Below are 17,845 nucleotides of genomic sequence, written 5' to 3' on the forward strand. Positions count from 1 at the left end.
TTTTCCTTCCCCCAGTGCTGCACCAACTTCTGCCTGTTATCTGGGGATTTTCCCTCCTCCTCTCACTTCTTTTTCTCCAGCCTAGAGCCACTTGCTCTTCTGTTCTGTTCTGTCTACCATCCTTCTGTGGCTGCCAAATTTGCCAGTTGGGTTTTAGTTTAGACTTTTTTTCCCCTGCTTAGATGGGGAGAACAGTCCCTTGCCCGCTGCATGCTGTCAGTCCACCTGTCACTTATTTCTGCTTAGTTTTATGCTGGAGAATGGCATGAGGCTGAAGCATGAGCGATGGGAGATGCACAGGGCACGTGTCAGAGCACGCCCAGACAAATGCACAGCAAATTTCCCCGACCCCAGCCCTCCCAAATGCCAAAACTGCCCCACTGTGAAAATGAATACCCCAAATGCCAGTCTGTAATTTAAAATTCCATTGCCCAATTTGGTTGAGATAGGAATTTGGCGGGGATAGGATCGAACTTAAAAAGCCCTCTGTGTCTGAAGGCTTCTCCAAAGTGGTCTGTGCGCCACTGCCCAGCCCTTCTGTTTAAGATCGCGTGCAAAGAAACCATGAACCAAATATGCGAAGAAGAAGGATCTTGCAGACCAACCTTGCTTTCTGGAGGGTCTAACTTGTTGCTCGTGAGTGCCTTCTGTGGTCAGTATTTGCTTTTCTTGACTCCATGCAGCAGGGGGAATTGGAGAAAAGCATGCCCTGGGGCCAAATCTCGCCAGTTAGGCTGAACGTCAGTGGCTTAACCAAAGAAGACTGAAGACTCACTGGGCTTAGGACCCCGGTGTGGGTTTGGGATCTGTTTGAAGTGGGACCCAGGGTATTAAAATCCACTTCAGTGCGGTTCCTCCGAGTCCATCCTGTGGGAAAGCAGCTCCCTGGAAGCCGGCAGCGGTTTCAGCTTTGTAACCCAACTTCTCTCTTGCAGAGAACAAACCACTTCTGACTTTCTGCCACCACATAATTCTCCCTGAGCGAACGTCTTCCCTTATTGCATGTGAGATTCAGAAAGCTGGTGAGCTGCTTTTCCACCCAAACAAAATTGTTTCTGCTTTGGGTTTTGTCCTTTGGTTAACTCCCAACTTTCTTTTGAGAGCACAATGCAAGCGAATTTCAGCTTCCAGAAGGATCCCACTGCAGCCAGGCTGCGTCTGAAGTAATGCTGATCTCATTTGGGTGGAACAAGCTAGTTGTTGCCGAATAATCTATTACCCAGTTCGAAAGCTTCCGTCTTTAAATCCGCACAGCGGGGATTATTTACTTAAGGATTAACGTGTATGTCGAGGATCTAGTTTTGTTTGACCCTTCCAACAGAACAAAATGCAGTCAGCTTTCTGGCTGCTTGAATTGTGCTTGAAGTGGCAGAAAAGCCAGGGCCAGCTTGGGACCAGTGCTGTGTTGGAGAAGGCGAGGATGCTTCTCCTCCTGCTCCTTCCTGGCCATCTCCCTCTGGAGCGGTTGAGCTGATTTTTAGCGATGGAGCCTGAGCGGCGGCATCAAAGCGCTTCGACTGCAGACGTCAATCTCTCCGCATCGTGTTACTGCCTGTGCTGGGGGCTGATGCAAACCCGTTGACGTAGATTTTGGTGGAATTAGTATGGATCAGAGAGGTCTTAGCTCGGCAACTGGTTGGCTTCTCTCAAGTATCGCTGCTCTTTGCTACCTTTATTTAATGCTCTTCTTCCCCACCCTCACCCCATACTTCTGCTCCGTGGGGTTGGCTGTGTCCTGAAAGAAGCTTTTTATGGTAATAACTGGAACACTTGAATATAGTCTTGTTAACAGAAATAATTTGGAGCTTGAGTAGAATTCGTTGTGCTGACATTAGGTTTGTGTTGTTGTAAGGTTTCAGCTTTGGTTGAAAATACCTTTTTTTTTTCTTTTTTGATAAAATGTGATCCTAGTTTGCAAACAAAAAGCCCACTTCTTCTTTCTTGTCTTTCTCCTTTTCCTAGTGACAGCCTCTACGCCTGAAGATGTCCAACAATGGAGTTGAAACAGAAGACAAACCGCCTGCTCCTCCGATGAGAAACACCAGCACCATGATTGGATCGGGAAGCAAAGACGCTGGGACTTTAAACCATGGCTCAAAACCTTTGCCTCCCAACCCAGAGGAAAAGAAAAAGAGGGACCGATTTTACCGATCTATTTTACCGGGAGATAAAAGTACAGTATTTTGTCTTTTTTTATAAACCTGTTTTTTTTTTGCAGACCTTAGTTAAAAGCCTAGTGCTTAACAATGGTTTAGAAGATAGTTTATGCTTGTTTCTTGCACTGCCACCTTGGTCATTTTGGGGTACATAAAATGCTGGCTGTAGATCTGATTTCTTAATGATTAATCCTGCCACAATTAATCCATTCTTAATCTTTTTTTTTTTTTTTCTCTTAAATTATGAGACTAGCATCCTGAAAGGTGGCACTAACTCTGCCTCCTCCCACCCTGACTTGTCCTTAACGATCTTGAAAATCATAGAAACATTGGTACCAGTTACAAGTTGGTCAGTCAAAGCTGGAACTGGCAGTTCCTTTGGTGGCGAAGCGGAAGTTTTTTTGCTTGTTTGTTATTTTAAACAGCAAATAATTTGAGTCAAGCATGACTAACGATCGTCTCCTGCCAGGCCTGTCGTATGTTACTGCACGGTCTGCTGTGAAAAGCTTACAGTCGAAGGTGTAACTTCTCATTTATTCTAGAGTTTGGGCCAAGCATTGTCTATTTGCTGTTACGAATAATTTGTCACTGCAAATTCTTGCACGTTTCTTGTGAACGGAAGGAATTTTCTGCCATTATAGAGACTGTAACAGATGGAAATAGAAATAGGAGCAGTGAACTGTACATGAAATTCTAATTTTCAATGATCAGGATAATTTAAAAACTCTCATGAATCTTGAAGTAATGTAAGGAAAAGATCTCTCTTCTAATATCTGCTGGTTTCTTTTTATATCTGACCTATTTTTTGGAGTTCCTCTTTCTAAATCAGCTTCTTGTACTGTCTGTGTTGCAGCAGTATCCAGACACTGGATAACTAAAGTTTAAATATCTGCAGATTCCTGGCCTTCAGGAGGGAAGCTACCTTTTTAACTTCTGTTTTAGCAAAAAGGCTGATTGGAGTGATGCTTCCGTTAAGTCAAATAACAGAGATGTAGGTTCTGGGAGAGCTTGGATCGTTTTGCAGACATGGAGGTTTAGATTCTGCAGCCCATGAATTCAATATTAGAAGTTTGCAGGCTATCAGTTAGAACTTGCCGTTATGTGTAGTAGTCCTAAAGAGCTGCAGGATTTTTGCGTTGGCTTGCTTAAAAGAGTGTTTTAAAAAATACTTCTAGGCTTGACAGTTGCAGAAAGCAAAGAAATAGATTGAAATGTGCAAGATTAAAAGAAATACTGCGTAAAATGCTAGTTTGAACGGGATTTTAAAGGAGAGCTGCAAAAGTGAACAGCTCAGGTAAAGCAACAGACACCGATATTAAGATTTAAGCCTGTTTTTACTGAAGATTGGCCAACGTGGCAGATGCTTCAAGACACGAGAGATTTTTGTTTAGCCAAGCCCAGCAGAGCCTTCTGTTGCAATACACCTGCCCAGACTGGAGTGGCTGCTTCTGTCCTCTAATTCCTGTCGAGCAAAAACTAACCTTAACATCATCACCTTCAGTTTGGATTGGTTGATTTTCATCTTAGGAATGTTTTTCTAATCTCGTGACGACAAGTAAATTCCCAAGGCCTCCTGCTGCTTGACTGTTAGTAAAATTCCCAGGTGTTCAGACACTGCCTTTGGCTTGCGTCTGAATCGAGTGCTCTTTGTTGGCTTGGCTGGACCAAAAGGAGAGTTGGTTTCTATACAGAGTACTGTGATTCTGGGGGGGTCCGTGACCTCTGGTGGGGTTGCAAAGAACCTGCAAAGGTCTGAAACGCTCAGCAGTTAATTTCACCAGCGAATGTGGCCTTGGGCTTTTACACTCTATCCAGAAAGCTGCTGAAGTGATGCTGCCAGACCTTTTGGAGAAGTGGTAGGTCTTGCAACAGGGGACAGCACTGAAGGTCTGGCTTGATGATAGGAGTTTTTTTAGTCCTGTGTAGGACCTCGACAGCGTTGAAGCGGTGCTGCCAGCAGGGCTTTGGTGTCTGTGCCTGCAGGACCCTCTTCAGTGGCTGGGGAGAGATGGCACCTACCTGGCAAAGCAAGGCAAGAACATCTCTGCCAGCAGGCTTGTGCAGGGGGCTTTAAACTACGATAATTTGTGGGCAGGGAAGGTGGGGAAGGGGTGGTGCTTAATGAGAAGGCTCAGCTCAAGTATGTGGAGTGGAGCAGACAGACCCGCTGAGGGCTTGTGGGCCTGGATCAAAGGGGAGGCCAACGAGGGGAGAGATCTTGAGGGCATCTGCTACAGGTTGCTGAGTGAAGAAGAGCAGCTGTAACTGGAGGAGGTTTGGAAAGCACCTTTTACATCGCACTACACCTGAGCATGAACAAGACTGTGGTGTAAAGTACCCATGGGGCTTAAATGCTGGCCCTTATGAACTTCTCTTGAGCTGTGTCGCCTTGCTAGGCCGCTTCGAAGCATCATGTTCTGCCTGCAGAAGGTAGGGTGCTGTTTGTAGTTCTGATTTCCTCTGTCCCAGCCTAACCCCCAAATCTGGCATTTATAAAGCAAGTTGGCTGTAATACCAGGGGGTCCTCTCCGCCTGGATGCAGAGCTCCCATGATTTCTTGCTTTCAGCTGGAGTCGTGAGCGTGCGAGCCTTCTTGGGTTCGGGACTCATCCGTGACCTACTTGGGGGGAGAAACCGGGCTTTGGCTCGCATGTGGCACATTTTGCTCCCCTGAGGTTTGCTGAGCTCAGCTGCTGATTCACACGGAGGCAGGATGTTAACCACGAGGTAACACGGCGCAGCGCCTGGGAGCCCCTTCCGTGGTGATTGCGCTGCTGCGGATGTGTGGCATCCTGCCTCTGAGACGGGGCAGCACTTCCCTCCCGCTGAAGGATACTTTTCTCATCCTGGCGTGCTCCAGGATGGGCTTGTGGGCTTTACCGTGGCGTATCGCGCTTTCTGGGTGCAGCTCAAGTTGCCAGAGCATCGTGATGAAACGCCATGGGCAGCTCTTGTAACAGCATCAGATGTTTGAGGTTTTGACTGAGAAGATGGTAAGATGTGGCGGGGGATAAAGCACTCGGTGGTAGGTAGGCCTTCCTAAGCAGATACAAGTTCTCTTTTATTTTAGTTAAGAATCTTCAGGGCTTTTTGACTCACTGCAGGGATAATATAATCACTGTCGAGGGGATTAAGTGTTTAGTAAGATGGGGAGTGCCCGTCTCTTTAGTTCTTTTTAGCTCATACCTCCATGGCATAAATATCTGCTCCAAAAAGCAATTATGTTGTTAATGTCTGAATACATTTAGGCTTCTAGATCTGTTAGATTTTGGATCAAAAGCTTCTGAAGTTTATTGTCTCCTGAGAATCCTGGGGGATTCACACGAGTTCATGTTCACATGATGCTCTAGTTCAGTCTGGGCACCGTAAAACCTTGAATGTGGCACCCAGGCATATCCCAAAAAGTACACAGAGGAATTATGGTTTCACCCACTGTAATGGTATAGCTGAGGCAAGGTGATTTTAGCAAGAGTTTGGGCTGTAGTCTCCTGCTCTGAGTAAGTCTGGGGTCAGCACTCATCTCAGTTTGCTGGCTGAATGGGTTTCGTTGGGATTTGGAGGTACGTTGGGGAGCTCAGGAGGTCCAAATGCCGAAACCGAGACACTAAGTGTGTTGACTTCTGGATTGCAAGTACATGCCCTTTAGTCATTTTATATTTTTTAAGGGATTATGCTGCAATCTATGGGGAGATGTGGCAGTTGTCCCGGGCAGTGTGGTGCTAATACAGCTGCCCTCTTCCCCCTCACCTGCGTTGCACGCTGCTGGGCTGGAGCTGTCACCTTGCTCTTTGGCTTGGGGCAAGGGACTAATCCTGTAGACAGGACTATACAATACTGTGCTTCTGCTGGTTCTCTCTGCATCCCTTTTCCTCTCGCGTGCAGCGTTTTCCATATACCTGCTGGATGCAGCTGCTCGGTCCTTCCTTGGCAGGCCTCTGTGCTGCAGGTACGTGCCATCTGCTAGCCAGCAGCTGCTTCTGGCTCCTAGCTCCCGTCTCCGATGGCTCCTCCAGCAATTCAGCTTTCTCTCCTCCTTCCCCTTGGCAAGTCTGTTGCTCTTTTGTGATTCAGCTTCCCCTATCCCCTTTGTTCGAAAGGGGGATCGAAACCAATCTGTTCCTTCTGCGTGTCCCCAGCTGAGCGTTTGATCCTTTTCTTTCTCCAGAATTGCTCTGTGCTGCACTAACTCTGTAATGACGCTCTGTAATGGTGCCAGAGCACTGGAGAAAACAGGATTTGGTCCTTTGAGGGAAGTGCTGACCATCTCCGCACAGCTCTTCTCCAGCAGCGTCTTAAATAATTGCAGCATTGAGCATCAGCTTCCCAGGCTCCTGAAATGCCTGAGGTTTGGTGTTCATACTGCCAAAAGCGCACTGGGGAACGTCAGCCACGAAACAAATTCTGTCTGGCTTCAGATCCAACAGATAACAGCTGGGAAACACAAGTGCTTCAGTCACCTTCTCCTGGCTTTACTTACTTTATACTGCAAACAGCGGCAAATGTGGGGTTCTTCCTTAAACTGATTTCCATTTCTTGAGCCCAGTAAATATTAAAAAGGAAGGTGGCGTCTTTAATATGTCATGAATATGGATAAACTTAATTCGAGATATAATAATCTTGTTTGAAGATCTGACTTTAATATTCGTGGGGTGCATCTGCTTTATTTCCTTTCCTGCTTCTTTATGAGTTCTGCTCCTCACCTGCCAGATTCTGCCCTCTCCCTGCTGTGTGTTCAAACCTCGTTATTGAAACCACATTTAGTTCGGTTTGTGAGCAGGAAAACAGAAATGGTTTTGCTTGTATAAGGCTGTGTAGTGGAAGCATGTTATATTTGGTTTTCTTCACGGACTCTGTTTTGAGGCCGTAGGAAGAGAGAAGCAATATTTTGTCCGTAATATGAAAGGTGAGTAAGTTTAGCCAGCACTTTTTTTTAATAATCTTTTCATATTTTGCTTAAAAACAAAGAATAATAAAAAAAAAAGATGTCTGGAACTGCGTGGCTCCCAGTTACTGCCTTTGTGCTTTTGACTCTTACATACCAAAGTTTGCCTGGATATTTTCGGTAAATAGCTCTTGCGCTATTGAGTCTAGAACTGCTGGCTGGTACTTAACAAAAACTGATATTTTGGATACATTATACGCTTGTCCTGTGTTATAGGACTCTGATTGTTATTGTCCCTGAATATAACTGTTCTGTATTGAGTTAACAAAGTTTTGTAACTTGCTGTTCTGCCTCAGATCGAAATCCCGTGACTAGCAAAAGCCGGGGTGGTTGTGTAGGTAAATGAGAAGCTGTCGGGGAGATCATAATTCTTGATGGATTGATGGATTGTTTTTGTTGCTGTCTCTTCCAGCCAATAAAAAGAAAGAGAAAGAACGGCCAGAGATCTCCCTCCCTTCCGACTTTGAACACACAATTCACGTGGGGTTTGATGCAGTCACGGGAGAATTCACGGTAAGTGATTTGGAGGAAAAGAGAGCTGTGCGGTTTGGCTTATTGCTGGGAGGAGCCAGGACCTATTAATCTTTTATACGGTAATGCTGGAAAGGCTATTACCATCATCGAGTTTGATCTACATCTGTAGAGGCAGCCCACTAATCCCTGCTGAGAGACTGCTTGTCAAGCTTGGCACATCCCAGGAGTCCAGCCTGCCAGCAGACTTTGCCTTTCCTGTTTTTTGGCGGATGCGGACAGCGAAATATGGTATATCTCTCCTCCCTTCCCCTCCCTTCCTCTTCTGGAGCTGGATTAGGTCTACAGCATAGTCTGTGTCCTCCAAATGGAGCTCTGAGAGCTCCCCTTTAGGACACACACAACTGTGCATACCTGTTTGTGCCAGAGCGTGCATGTGTTGTCCTAAGGCTAAATGGCAGAAACTTTTATGCCTTTTTTTTATTGACATGCAAAATAGAAGGAAGACAGAGCTGTATTTCATCATGCTCTTCTTAATTTGATTGCAAGATAGGACTTATTAGCAGAGGCAGTTGTTCACAGGCAAGCTATTTTGGCTGTGTGTAATATAGATATATTTTGAAGGCATTTTGCTCTCCTAGACTGAATTGTGTCTACAGTAGTGTTTTGCACGTCAGCTTCCAGACTTGCCCGAGTTAACCTGGATGTGCCAGTGAGGCATCACCTCGGGGTGGTGTATCCAGCAACCCTTTAGAACAGCGAGGGTAACTTTATCGGTAGAGGACCCCGTCACTTACCCCTGTGTTGACACAAACACTTGTTCTTGCTGCTGCTGAAAGTCCCAAGCCAGGCTGTACTCCAAATGTATTTATTTTCTGGTTGAAATGATGTCCCTGTAATGAAATTATGAGCTCTGTATGCCAGGTTAACACCTGTGCTGTCCCAGTTCTGGTTACAACATACACCAAACCTCTATTACCAAAGAATGCTAGCGCAAAACGAAGGCCCAAATGAATTTTGCTTGCCCACTGTACGAGATGCTTTACGCTGTACATTACTTCTGTAGTCTTTCTTGGATGCGTGTAAATGTGTATATATTTGTGCATAAAGATTTTCTTGCTTGAGGCTCCACCTGAGCTGCACCATTGGGTCTGCTCCTTTCTGTCTTTTTGAAACCTGCTGTTTCTCTTCCTCTTCTCTCTTCTTTCCTCCCCATTTCCTTTTCAGTATCGAGTAACCCCAGGAAGAGGGTGACAGAAGTGCTGCAGCAGGTACGTGTGCTGTGAAGCACGGTAGGCTGCCGGTGGGCTAACGAGGTGCCTGTCCCCACAGGGAATGCCGGAGCAGTGGGCGCGCTTACTGCAGACTTCCAACATCACCAAGCTGGAGCAGAAGAAGAATCCCCAGGCGGTGCTGGACGTGCTGGAGTTTTACAACTCCAAGAAGACCTCTAGCAGCCAGAAGTACATGAGTTTCACAGGTACGTGGCGATCATCTTACATGGCTGCTTTGTCCAGCTTTCCGTTAGTCACTGTATAGGGGGATTTCTTTTTGTTTAATCAACAAATAGGTCTGTCTTTTCATGGAAAATGTGAGTGAAATTCTCCGGCTGCCCAAGAACTCGTCTCCCTTTAAAATGCTGTTCTGTTAATGCTGATGCCCAGCTGAGCTGTAAAAGAGGAGGTCAGTGAACAGGGTGAATCCCAAACCACGTAGGTTTTCTAAAGTTTACAGCCCGCATCTGGAAGGCAGAACCTGGAGTGTTGACGCTGGATTCCCTGGATGAAAATCCCTGCAGAAAACAGGCAGCTAAACTCTGTAGGAACTTCAGTTTTTGGCTGGCTGTGGATGTTGCTTCATGGGTGCTTGGGGTGCGAGTTTCTCCTCTCCTGTGTGCTGTGATTGAGGAATACCGCTCAGCTGCTAGGTGCTTGATAACTGCTGGCTGGATCCCTCTATACATCCCAGCTGCCGAGGTTTTGTGCCTTCTTTGTATGGATTACCTGCCCTACTGGAGAATTCCTGCGGCCGTCACTCCTTTTCCCTTTCAATTAATTCTAACTCCTTCCCTTTCTAAACCTTAAGCCCTGCTTTGGTTCTTTAAAGGGGATAGTGCCATGTCACCAGAACAGGTAGTACTTAGGAAGACTCCAGGCAGGGATAAAAGCACAATTCTGCCACATATGTGCTTGGATAGCCAAACAAGAAGCCCACCAGTGGATTCGTGGGGTCCTTGCTTGCTATTGCGGGACGTTTTGGTGGCTGGCTCTGAACCTCTCGCAGGTCTCAGGCTAGTGCCTCAGCTGGTGATTTAGCACAGCAGATTCTCCAAGTCCACTGAAAATGGTTTTTGCACATGGATGGATGACGTTCTTCATTCCCAGGTGTTGCTCAGGGAAATTCCAGCTTCCTGCAGCAGGGATTTGAGGCCCCTGCACTTGTCTAGAGAAGTTTGTAACCCCTACTCCCTTTTCTGCTTTTTTCACACTTTTTTCAAGTGTGAGCTTGGTCTGGGGAGTTCCTTTGCACTTTACTTCCTCCACAAAAGTGCCTGTGGGTGTAGGGACACTGAATGAGATCCAGCTTAAAGGTCTCTCTAGGAGAACAACCCCAAAATGGTGGAAACCTTGGAAAATAGCTGCCTGTTCTCTTAAATGGATTTTAAATAGTTAATCTGGTTTCTGGGCTAGTCCTCCTGAGAGATGCTGCAAGCCAGGATTCTCATTGCCATATCCCAAGATAAGGAATGAGGGATAGGGTGGTCATAAGAGACTTGAGACATCCTTTTTCAAATGTGCTGTGAGTGCAGGAGGAATCTGGAGGCATTTAATGACAAGTCCTAACAGAAGGAGCTTCCTAAGAGGCCCTTGTTTCTTGTCAGCTTGAACACAAGCTTTCCTCCACTGCTGTTGTAACCTTGCAGGAAAACCCTGTGTCCGCCTGGGTTACAGCACTGATCCTTCAGTCCCAAAGGGTCACCATGCCTCACGCCCTTTTCTTTTGATAGAAAATGATGCCTCTCTTGGGGCCTGATTTTTTTTCTCAGGATGTTTGGAGAGCACCTTGCAGCTTGGGCATCATGTGGAAGGATTGCCTGTGGGTTTGATCCCAGCGTCTTCTTAACACTGGGCAGAGGCACAATGGATGCTTGTGGAATTTTAGGTTTAAAAAAAAAAAAATTAATAAAAAACTGGCCATGGAGTTTAGTCTCTGCCTGGAAAGGAGAAGATCAGATTTCTGCCCAAATGAAAAATTCCTTCCCTTGTCTGTTGTCTGCATCTTACCTGAGTGTCGGGCTTGTTAAGTTTGTTCTGTCAAATTCTGTTGTGTTTTTTTTTTTTTTTTTTTCACCTGGGGTTAGGAGTCTAGTTACATCCACTGCCTGTGTAGATCATGGAGAAAGAGATATTCCCCAAGAGGAATATCTACTTCTTTTTCTGTTCTCTGTTAAAAAAAAATAAAAAAAAAAAATCTATGGCAGTTGCCCTTTCCAAAGTGCTTCAAATTATGCAAGATGATGCCTGGACTTGGGAGGAGCCATTTTTCCTGCCCCTTCCAAAAGGAGCTTTTCCCTTTTTCCTCTCCCCAGTGCTGCTGCATTTACAGTTTGTTTATAACTGCATTAGTATGTCTCTCTTTCAGATAAATTGGCGGAGGATTACAATTCGTCAAATACGCTGGTAAGCCTTCGTATCATCCCTTGCATGAGATTTGAAAACTTGCATAGAATATTCTTAGCTACACATGAACTTTTATTTTGCTTAGTGTTTTAAAATCATCTTAAAATCTGAACTATATGTATCTATATGGAGAGAACATTCATAAAAACAGGTAAATTATCCTCAAAGGGCATGCTACTTGCACATTTTTTCATCAACAGCGGGAGAGTCAAGTAGAAATTAAGAGGCTTTATTAGTGAAATAGTAAATAGAAATTAGTGAATTAAAGACTGGAAATAATGTTATTTTTACAGAAAATGATCTGTTTCTTGATCTGTTTCTTTGGGGTGTGGTAATCTAGAAAATCATAACCACTTTGCTTTCAGGTTTTATATGGCTCTATAAACATCTGTGATCTGGCACAGTTTAATTACTAACCTGCGAGGTTTGATTGAAGCACTGTTGATTAACAAACCTAATCTCAGCAGAAAAGGAAATCAAACGTTCTCTCTGCTTGACCTTTACTCTGTCCCCACCAGGACAGGCACCGCTCCTGTTGACTTTGCTAGGAGACAGAGCTGAAAAGCTCTGTAATGTTTGTGTATGTCTGAGAGAGAGAGAGAATAAACAAAACTTTCTATTTTAGGTGATTCATAAAACCCCCCAATTCCCTCATCTCTTACTTTCTCACTGCTATGACGTTGTCGGGAGCTGGCACGTATTGCTCGCTTCTGGAGGCGGCGTTTTCCTATCTGACCGTTTTGGATTCTGCTAAAAGAAAAGGAAAACGTTTTTTTGTCGTTCATTGTCACATCTCGTTGTGCATCAGTCTTCAGGAGCCTAGAATATCTGAGACAGTTAGATATTAAAATAAATCCTGGAAAAAGCAGTAGTCATCGAGCTACCTCAGTAGACTGGTGTTTTTTGAAAGATGCTGGGTAACCTTTAATTTTAGAGAGATTTGTGAAATTACCAGTAAGTAGACTTTTTTTTTTCTTTGTAGTTCTTTTTAATAGACTAAGCTTTAACAAATAGATGTCAGGATGCTGATGACTTCAAAATTATGCAGTGAAACTTTACCTTTTCCCCCGCCTTATTTCAGAGAGCTTTATTGCAGTACTTTAAGAAGTCTTTTTCTGCTGCCACTTTTAGGGAACTGATGGTAAACAAACTGGAAGCAGGAGTACAAGCAGAACTGGTCTAGTGGGTTGAGGGGCTTGCCAAGTTTATTTTGAAATGTTTATAGTGTGAAGGATGCCATGAACTTCGAATCCAGAGTCAAATTTTAAATGCTATGAGTAGCTTTGAGTTCCAATAACGGTGTTGCAAAAAAAAAATCCAGATAATTCTTTTCTTAATCACTTACAAAACTTTTTATAAAAATTCATCATTCCTATTTTACATAATATTTTCCTTTAGAGTGTAGTTTTCAAAGGGATTTTGAAAGATTTTATCAGATTCTGCTTCCAAAATATCTCATTACTTGGTTCTGAGTCTTAATACCAAAGCTGATGTCAACTTGACCTCCCAACTTTTAGTGAAAACATTTAAATTTTGATGTAAATTAAATCACTCGAATCTGAAATCTCTGATCTGCATGATAAGGGTTTGGAGCAAGCAGCAAGGGAAAAAATAAAGAAGAGGCAATATAAATTGGGACAGCTACATCCAAACTCAGATGTTGTCCTCACAGCAGCCCAGAGTTGCTGGGTTTGTCGTGTGGGTGTCAGGAAGGCAATGTGAGAGCCCGGGGGGGGTCTTAAGTCCCAGGGGGGAGGATGGGGATCAGACAAGCAGATGACAGCTCTGTCTGAACAGTTGTTGAACTGGACATCTAAATATTTCCAACGCAGGCTCAGGACCTTTGGGGTTTGGATTTTTAAGATACTGTAACTTTCTAACCCGTTCTGATTATTATTTTTCTGTGCTTGCTTCAAGGCACTCTCCGTTAGGAGCTTAACTCAACATTTGTGATTTGTTTATGCCAAGCAACCGGGTTTTTATTTTTGCTATTTGTGTAACCACATGCAGAATGTGAAAGCCGTGTCTGAGACCCCTGCAGTGCCCTCAGTGTCTGAAGACGAGGATGATGAAGATGATGCAGCTCCACCCCCTGTGATAGCTCCACGACCTGAACACACAAAATCCGTGAGTAGTAATATCTCCTTCAGCACCCCTGCTGCAGTCACGGTCAGGTCTTGGAGTTAGCTGCTAGCACTGTAGGTTTAGAAATGCAAGAGAAAGAAAAAAAAGATGGATGGAATTGCTTTTAAGTGATGATGATCTGCTTTGTTTTAATATGCATATTTTTATTCAACAAAATTAGATATACACCCGCTCTGTGATAGACCCTCTTCCTCCTCCTACCAGAGATGCGGCCACCTCTCCTATTCCTTCTCCCTCGGAAAACAGCACAACGGCACCTGACTTGCTGGTCAGGAACACAGAGAAGCAAAAGAAAAAGCCAAAAATGTCAGATGAGGAGATCCTGGAAAAATTAAGTATGTCCTTTTAATTTTTTTTTTCCTGAAATCCGAGGTCTTGCTGTAATATCTTAAAACTTTAATAAGTTGAGGTGTTTTGATGTTGCCATTTTGAGATCCCTTAGTGAAGACTTTGCCCTGTGACTGTGTCCCAAAATTGGGGGCAGATATATGGGGGTGGGGAGAATAAATGTAAGCTGAGCACCTGTGCTGTCAGCTGAAGTGCCCTGGGAGTTACAGATCCTCAGACTCTAAAACGAGCCCTGACTATGGAACATCTCCTTAACCACGAAGTCTGGGACTGTTCCACCTCTTGATATTCCATAGCTCTGGTGCTTGGATGATTTTATTGAAATGTGAGATTAGACCTAAGGTGAGCAGAGCTTCTTACTGTGGCTAAAAGATGGAGAGAAAATTAATGCAACCCCAAGTTCACCGTCCATGATATCGTGACATTAAATGACTTGGTTATTTTTAAGTGCCCTGACATTGTGTGGGTACCTAGTAAATAACTCAAAGTAGTGGGTGTTTCTGAGAAAAATTCAAGGCTTACCTTGTCTTTCTGTTGTGTCCTAGTTTCTTCAACAGTCCTGACCTTCAGTTCATGGATTTTATTTAAAGTGTTCCTCAACTGCCTGGCATTACTGGGATATGTTGTGATAGTATTTGACAGCTGAACAAGTTCTGGGCAATTGATTGCTCTCCTCAGCATGGGCCAGCTTTCATCAGAGTAGAGCATTTCTCATTCTTTGATCTGTTAATCCCGTGTTAATTAAATATATGCCTTGCTCGTCAGTTTATGTAAATGGTGATAGCACCCCTAAGGTCAGATTACTCTCCTTTGTTGAGAGTTTACCTCCTAAAGGTCATTATTTTATGAAGCAAAGGCGAATACCTGGGTCAAGGGAAATTCAATCTGAGGGTATAACTTAAAAAAATAAAATGGCACGTGGGTGCCTCGTTCCTACGAAGAAAATCCTAAATTGAACAGATGGCATGCAAACTAAAAATGGTTGCTATCTGAAAGCCTGCACTTTCAAGACTCACTGTTTCAAACCAGCAACTTCCCTCACTAGCTGATTTATCAGTACCTTTATACCGTTAATGGTTTGAGCCATTTTGTGACCAGGTAGGGCAAGCAGGGACTGTGGCAGGGAAAAGGAACTATTTTAATGCAAATACGTTCACTTCTGTAATCCCTACCTTTTAGCAACAATACAGCATTAGTGCAAACATTAATGAATCTTCGCCTGGCTTTTTGGGAGGTAGGGAACATTACCCCCTTTTTACAAACTGAGAGGATTAAACAGGGCACGACCGACAGCTGCCTCTTGTGACTGCCTTGTGCAAACATTTACCTCTTGCAGTCACAACCTGCAGCCTGCGTTAGGCTTCCAGGGAAAGTTTACGAATATTTGTCCAGAAATGTTTGTCCTTAGGGCAGATAGCATTGCTTCAGCAATTGTGCAGTGGGGTGCACGGAGTCGGATTTTTCTTCGCACCCTCCTCCCCAAACACGAACCATATTCCCCTCTCTTACCTCTGTCTGCCCTGAACCTTGTGGGCTTGGCTGCTGGCCACCGGTGGCTGAAAATAGCCTGCTCTTACTCTGCTTGCTACTGGATTTCTTGGCGAAATGACCACGAGCAGTTTCCTTGCCAATGTGCATCTGTTTAGGCTCAGGCCTAGACCCCGGTGAAAGCAGCACCGCGTGTTGGCTGCTGGAGCAACTTGCAAACACCGCCTCGGAGGCAGGTCTGCATCCCTTGATCCTATTAGCCACCCCGGTGCCGTTACAGGGGAGACTTGCACCCAGCTGAGCTCTGTGCTGATTTCCTCAGCCTAAAGGGTGTGATTCTCCAGCTGTGGGGGCATTGCGGAGGTCAGTCAGTGTCTCCAGGGAGCTGTGAGGTCCACATGATTTTCATGATTCATGATTTTTCATGATTCGTGATTTTTTTTCATGATTTTCCTGCTCGGAGCTCCCTCCTCTTGTCCAGAAAACTTTGGGTTGTGTTCTTCATGGCTACCAAACCCACCTTGAGCCCGAGCAGCCCCTCACCACCTCGCAGAGCCCTGAGCAAAGTGCTTTTCCTCAGAGGGATGCAGTAATAGACTTTGTTTCAGCTGAACAGACATGTCGGGGAAAATGAGCTGAGATTGCCTCAGGGTGCTCTCTAAAACCAGGGCTGCAGCCGCGTGGCAACTGCTGCTGAAAGCTGCTGCCCCTTCCCTAGTTTTTGGGCTCCTAATAGAGGAGCTGGGCACTGCCCAGGCCAGCCCAGTCATCAGGTAAATAATGGCAAGATTTGTGCTGGTATGAAAAGACAGTAAATATTTTTTTTCCTGCCAGAAATTGTAATGGTGTAGTTGTGTGAAAAAGTACTTCTAAAATCTTTTTCTTTTCTTTTTTTTTTTTGTTGTAGGAAGTATCGTGAGCGTCGGTGATCCAAAAAAGAAGTACACACGCTTTGAGAAGATTGGGCAAGGGTTGGTACAAGCTTCGTTTCTGTCCTGTACCTTTTCTTATGGAAGGAATCATTGAAACTGGGCTAAGTTAGTTCACTGGAAAAGCTGATGAGGACTTTTTTTATTCCACCACCCCCACCCCAGCTCTTCTCCCCTTCCCAGCAAAGTTTTGAGTCACGGCGACTGGGTTATTTTGTGCAATTGTGTTTTAAAATAAGAAAATATGTCATTAGATGATCGGGTTGCTAAATATAGCTGTAGGCAGGGAAGGAGCTGCTTATTTTCAGCATGCGAGACAATCTTCAAATCACAGATTTGCCTCCTGAGTTAACTCTCCTCGATGCTGGTTTGGGGTATTCTCAGCAGGGCGGAGGGTAAGTAGGAGTTGGGGGAGAGGCAAATCATTGAGAGACACTTGTGCTGAGGCTCAAACTCCCGTTTCCTTCACTACAAATGCCACATTTGTTTACTTCAGCTGATCCTGTCTGCTCTGTAATCCCGCTGGGCAGTCTGCAAGCCTGGGCAGTGCAGTCATGCCAGTTTAGCTGGGATCAGCTCCCAGTCCTGCAGCCTGTGCTACATTGCAGCAATTGCTGTGGATGACCATACCGTCCTGTACCAGGAGCTTTGTTCCCCATAAATTCTCTGGCTTCTGCTCCAACAGTGAAGTTGGCTAAGAAGTATTTCAGAGTACATTTACCACTGGAATTATTGCATGGCAAGAAATGGGAATGAGAGCAGAGAAGAGGGGGAAGAGGAGTGTATTAAGCTCTGTCTTGCTATGAGATGCTAATAAGCTTTTTTTTTTTTTCATTTTTTTCTCCCTTTTGTTTAGAGCCTCAGGTACAGTTTACACAGCAATGGATGTAGCTACGGGACAGGAGGTAAGTGCTGCCAGAATACCTCTTCAGTGGATTTTGGATCGTCTCCTAAAAGTTAGATTTGATGCTGCAGAATAAAGACATTCTTCCAGGGCTTTGTGACGTTTTGTTCTTAAAGAGACATTTATTTCCTTACTAATAAGACATAGTCGAGTGGTCTGAGCAGAAAGCTGGAAAAATGATTTCCCAGGTTTTAATTTCCATTTCATATTTGTAGGGAATCTTCCTGTGTCCACAAAGGCTGGAAGCAAATGTTGACACCGGATAGTTCCTCATCAGGACTTTCTCTCTTCATCCCTGATATTTCTTCTTGTCCCCATTTAAATTCTTTTACATCTTCTACTCCTTTGTTTCCTATGCTTACACGAGTTGATTTGCATAGAAATAGTTCCTTTGCCCACCTGCTTTTTGCCCTAGAATTGAGAGATGAGGAGTGTGTCTTTTTTGTCCTAAATATTGAAAAGTGCTGTGCATGTTGCATGCCTAGGTAATAAGCTAGTAGGAATGGATATGCAGCTTCAGTGAAAGTGATTATTGCTAGATGGAGGATTGTTAAAGAGTGAAGTGCGTACATGATTCCAGATATGTTTATGGAAGTCTGCAGCACTGCATTTCTGCTTTGCTTTTGTACAACATCAGGGTTTCCCACCGGTAAATTTCGTGACTAAATTTCGTGACTGTGCTTTTGGATGACACTGCCTCACCCCCCTTCACAATTCCTGAAGAAATAAGGCATAATTGCAGCCTCTGAGGAGGAAGGGGCATCGCGTTTATTTTGAAGCAA

The 17,845-nt window shown here is 44.6% G+C and overlaps 1 protein-coding gene across 25 annotated transcripts in view; it reads left to right on the forward strand.

Annotated features, from left to right (window-relative positions):
• PAK1 (p21 (RAC1) activated kinase 1) overlaps positions 1–17,845 on the forward strand; it is an 805,686-nt gene that overhangs the window by 36,627 nt on the left and 751,214 nt on the right. For all 25 annotated transcript variants that reach the window (XM_083821751.1, XM_083821757.1, XM_083821750.1 and 22 more), the window contains 8 exons: positions 1,963–2,173; positions 7,511–7,611; positions 8,902–9,049; positions 11,212–11,249; positions 13,260–13,376; positions 13,555–13,729; positions 16,138–16,201; positions 17,016–17,064. In XM_083821751.1, coding sequence (XP_083677877.1) covers positions 1,984–2,173; positions 7,511–7,611; positions 8,902–9,049; positions 11,212–11,249; positions 13,260–13,376; positions 13,555–13,729; positions 16,138–16,201; positions 17,016–17,064 — 882 coding nt within the window. In that variant the 5' untranslated portion in view covers positions 1,963–1,983. The remainder of the gene's footprint in view (positions 1–1,962; positions 2,174–7,510; positions 7,612–8,901; positions 9,050–11,211; positions 11,250–13,259; positions 13,377–13,554; positions 13,730–16,137; positions 16,202–17,015; positions 17,065–17,845) is intronic.

This window comes from Anser anser (assembly GCF_964211835.1).
Source record: "Anser anser genome assembly, chromosome: 1".
NCBI lineage: Eukaryota > Metazoa > Chordata > Aves > Anseriformes > Anatidae > Anser > Anser anser.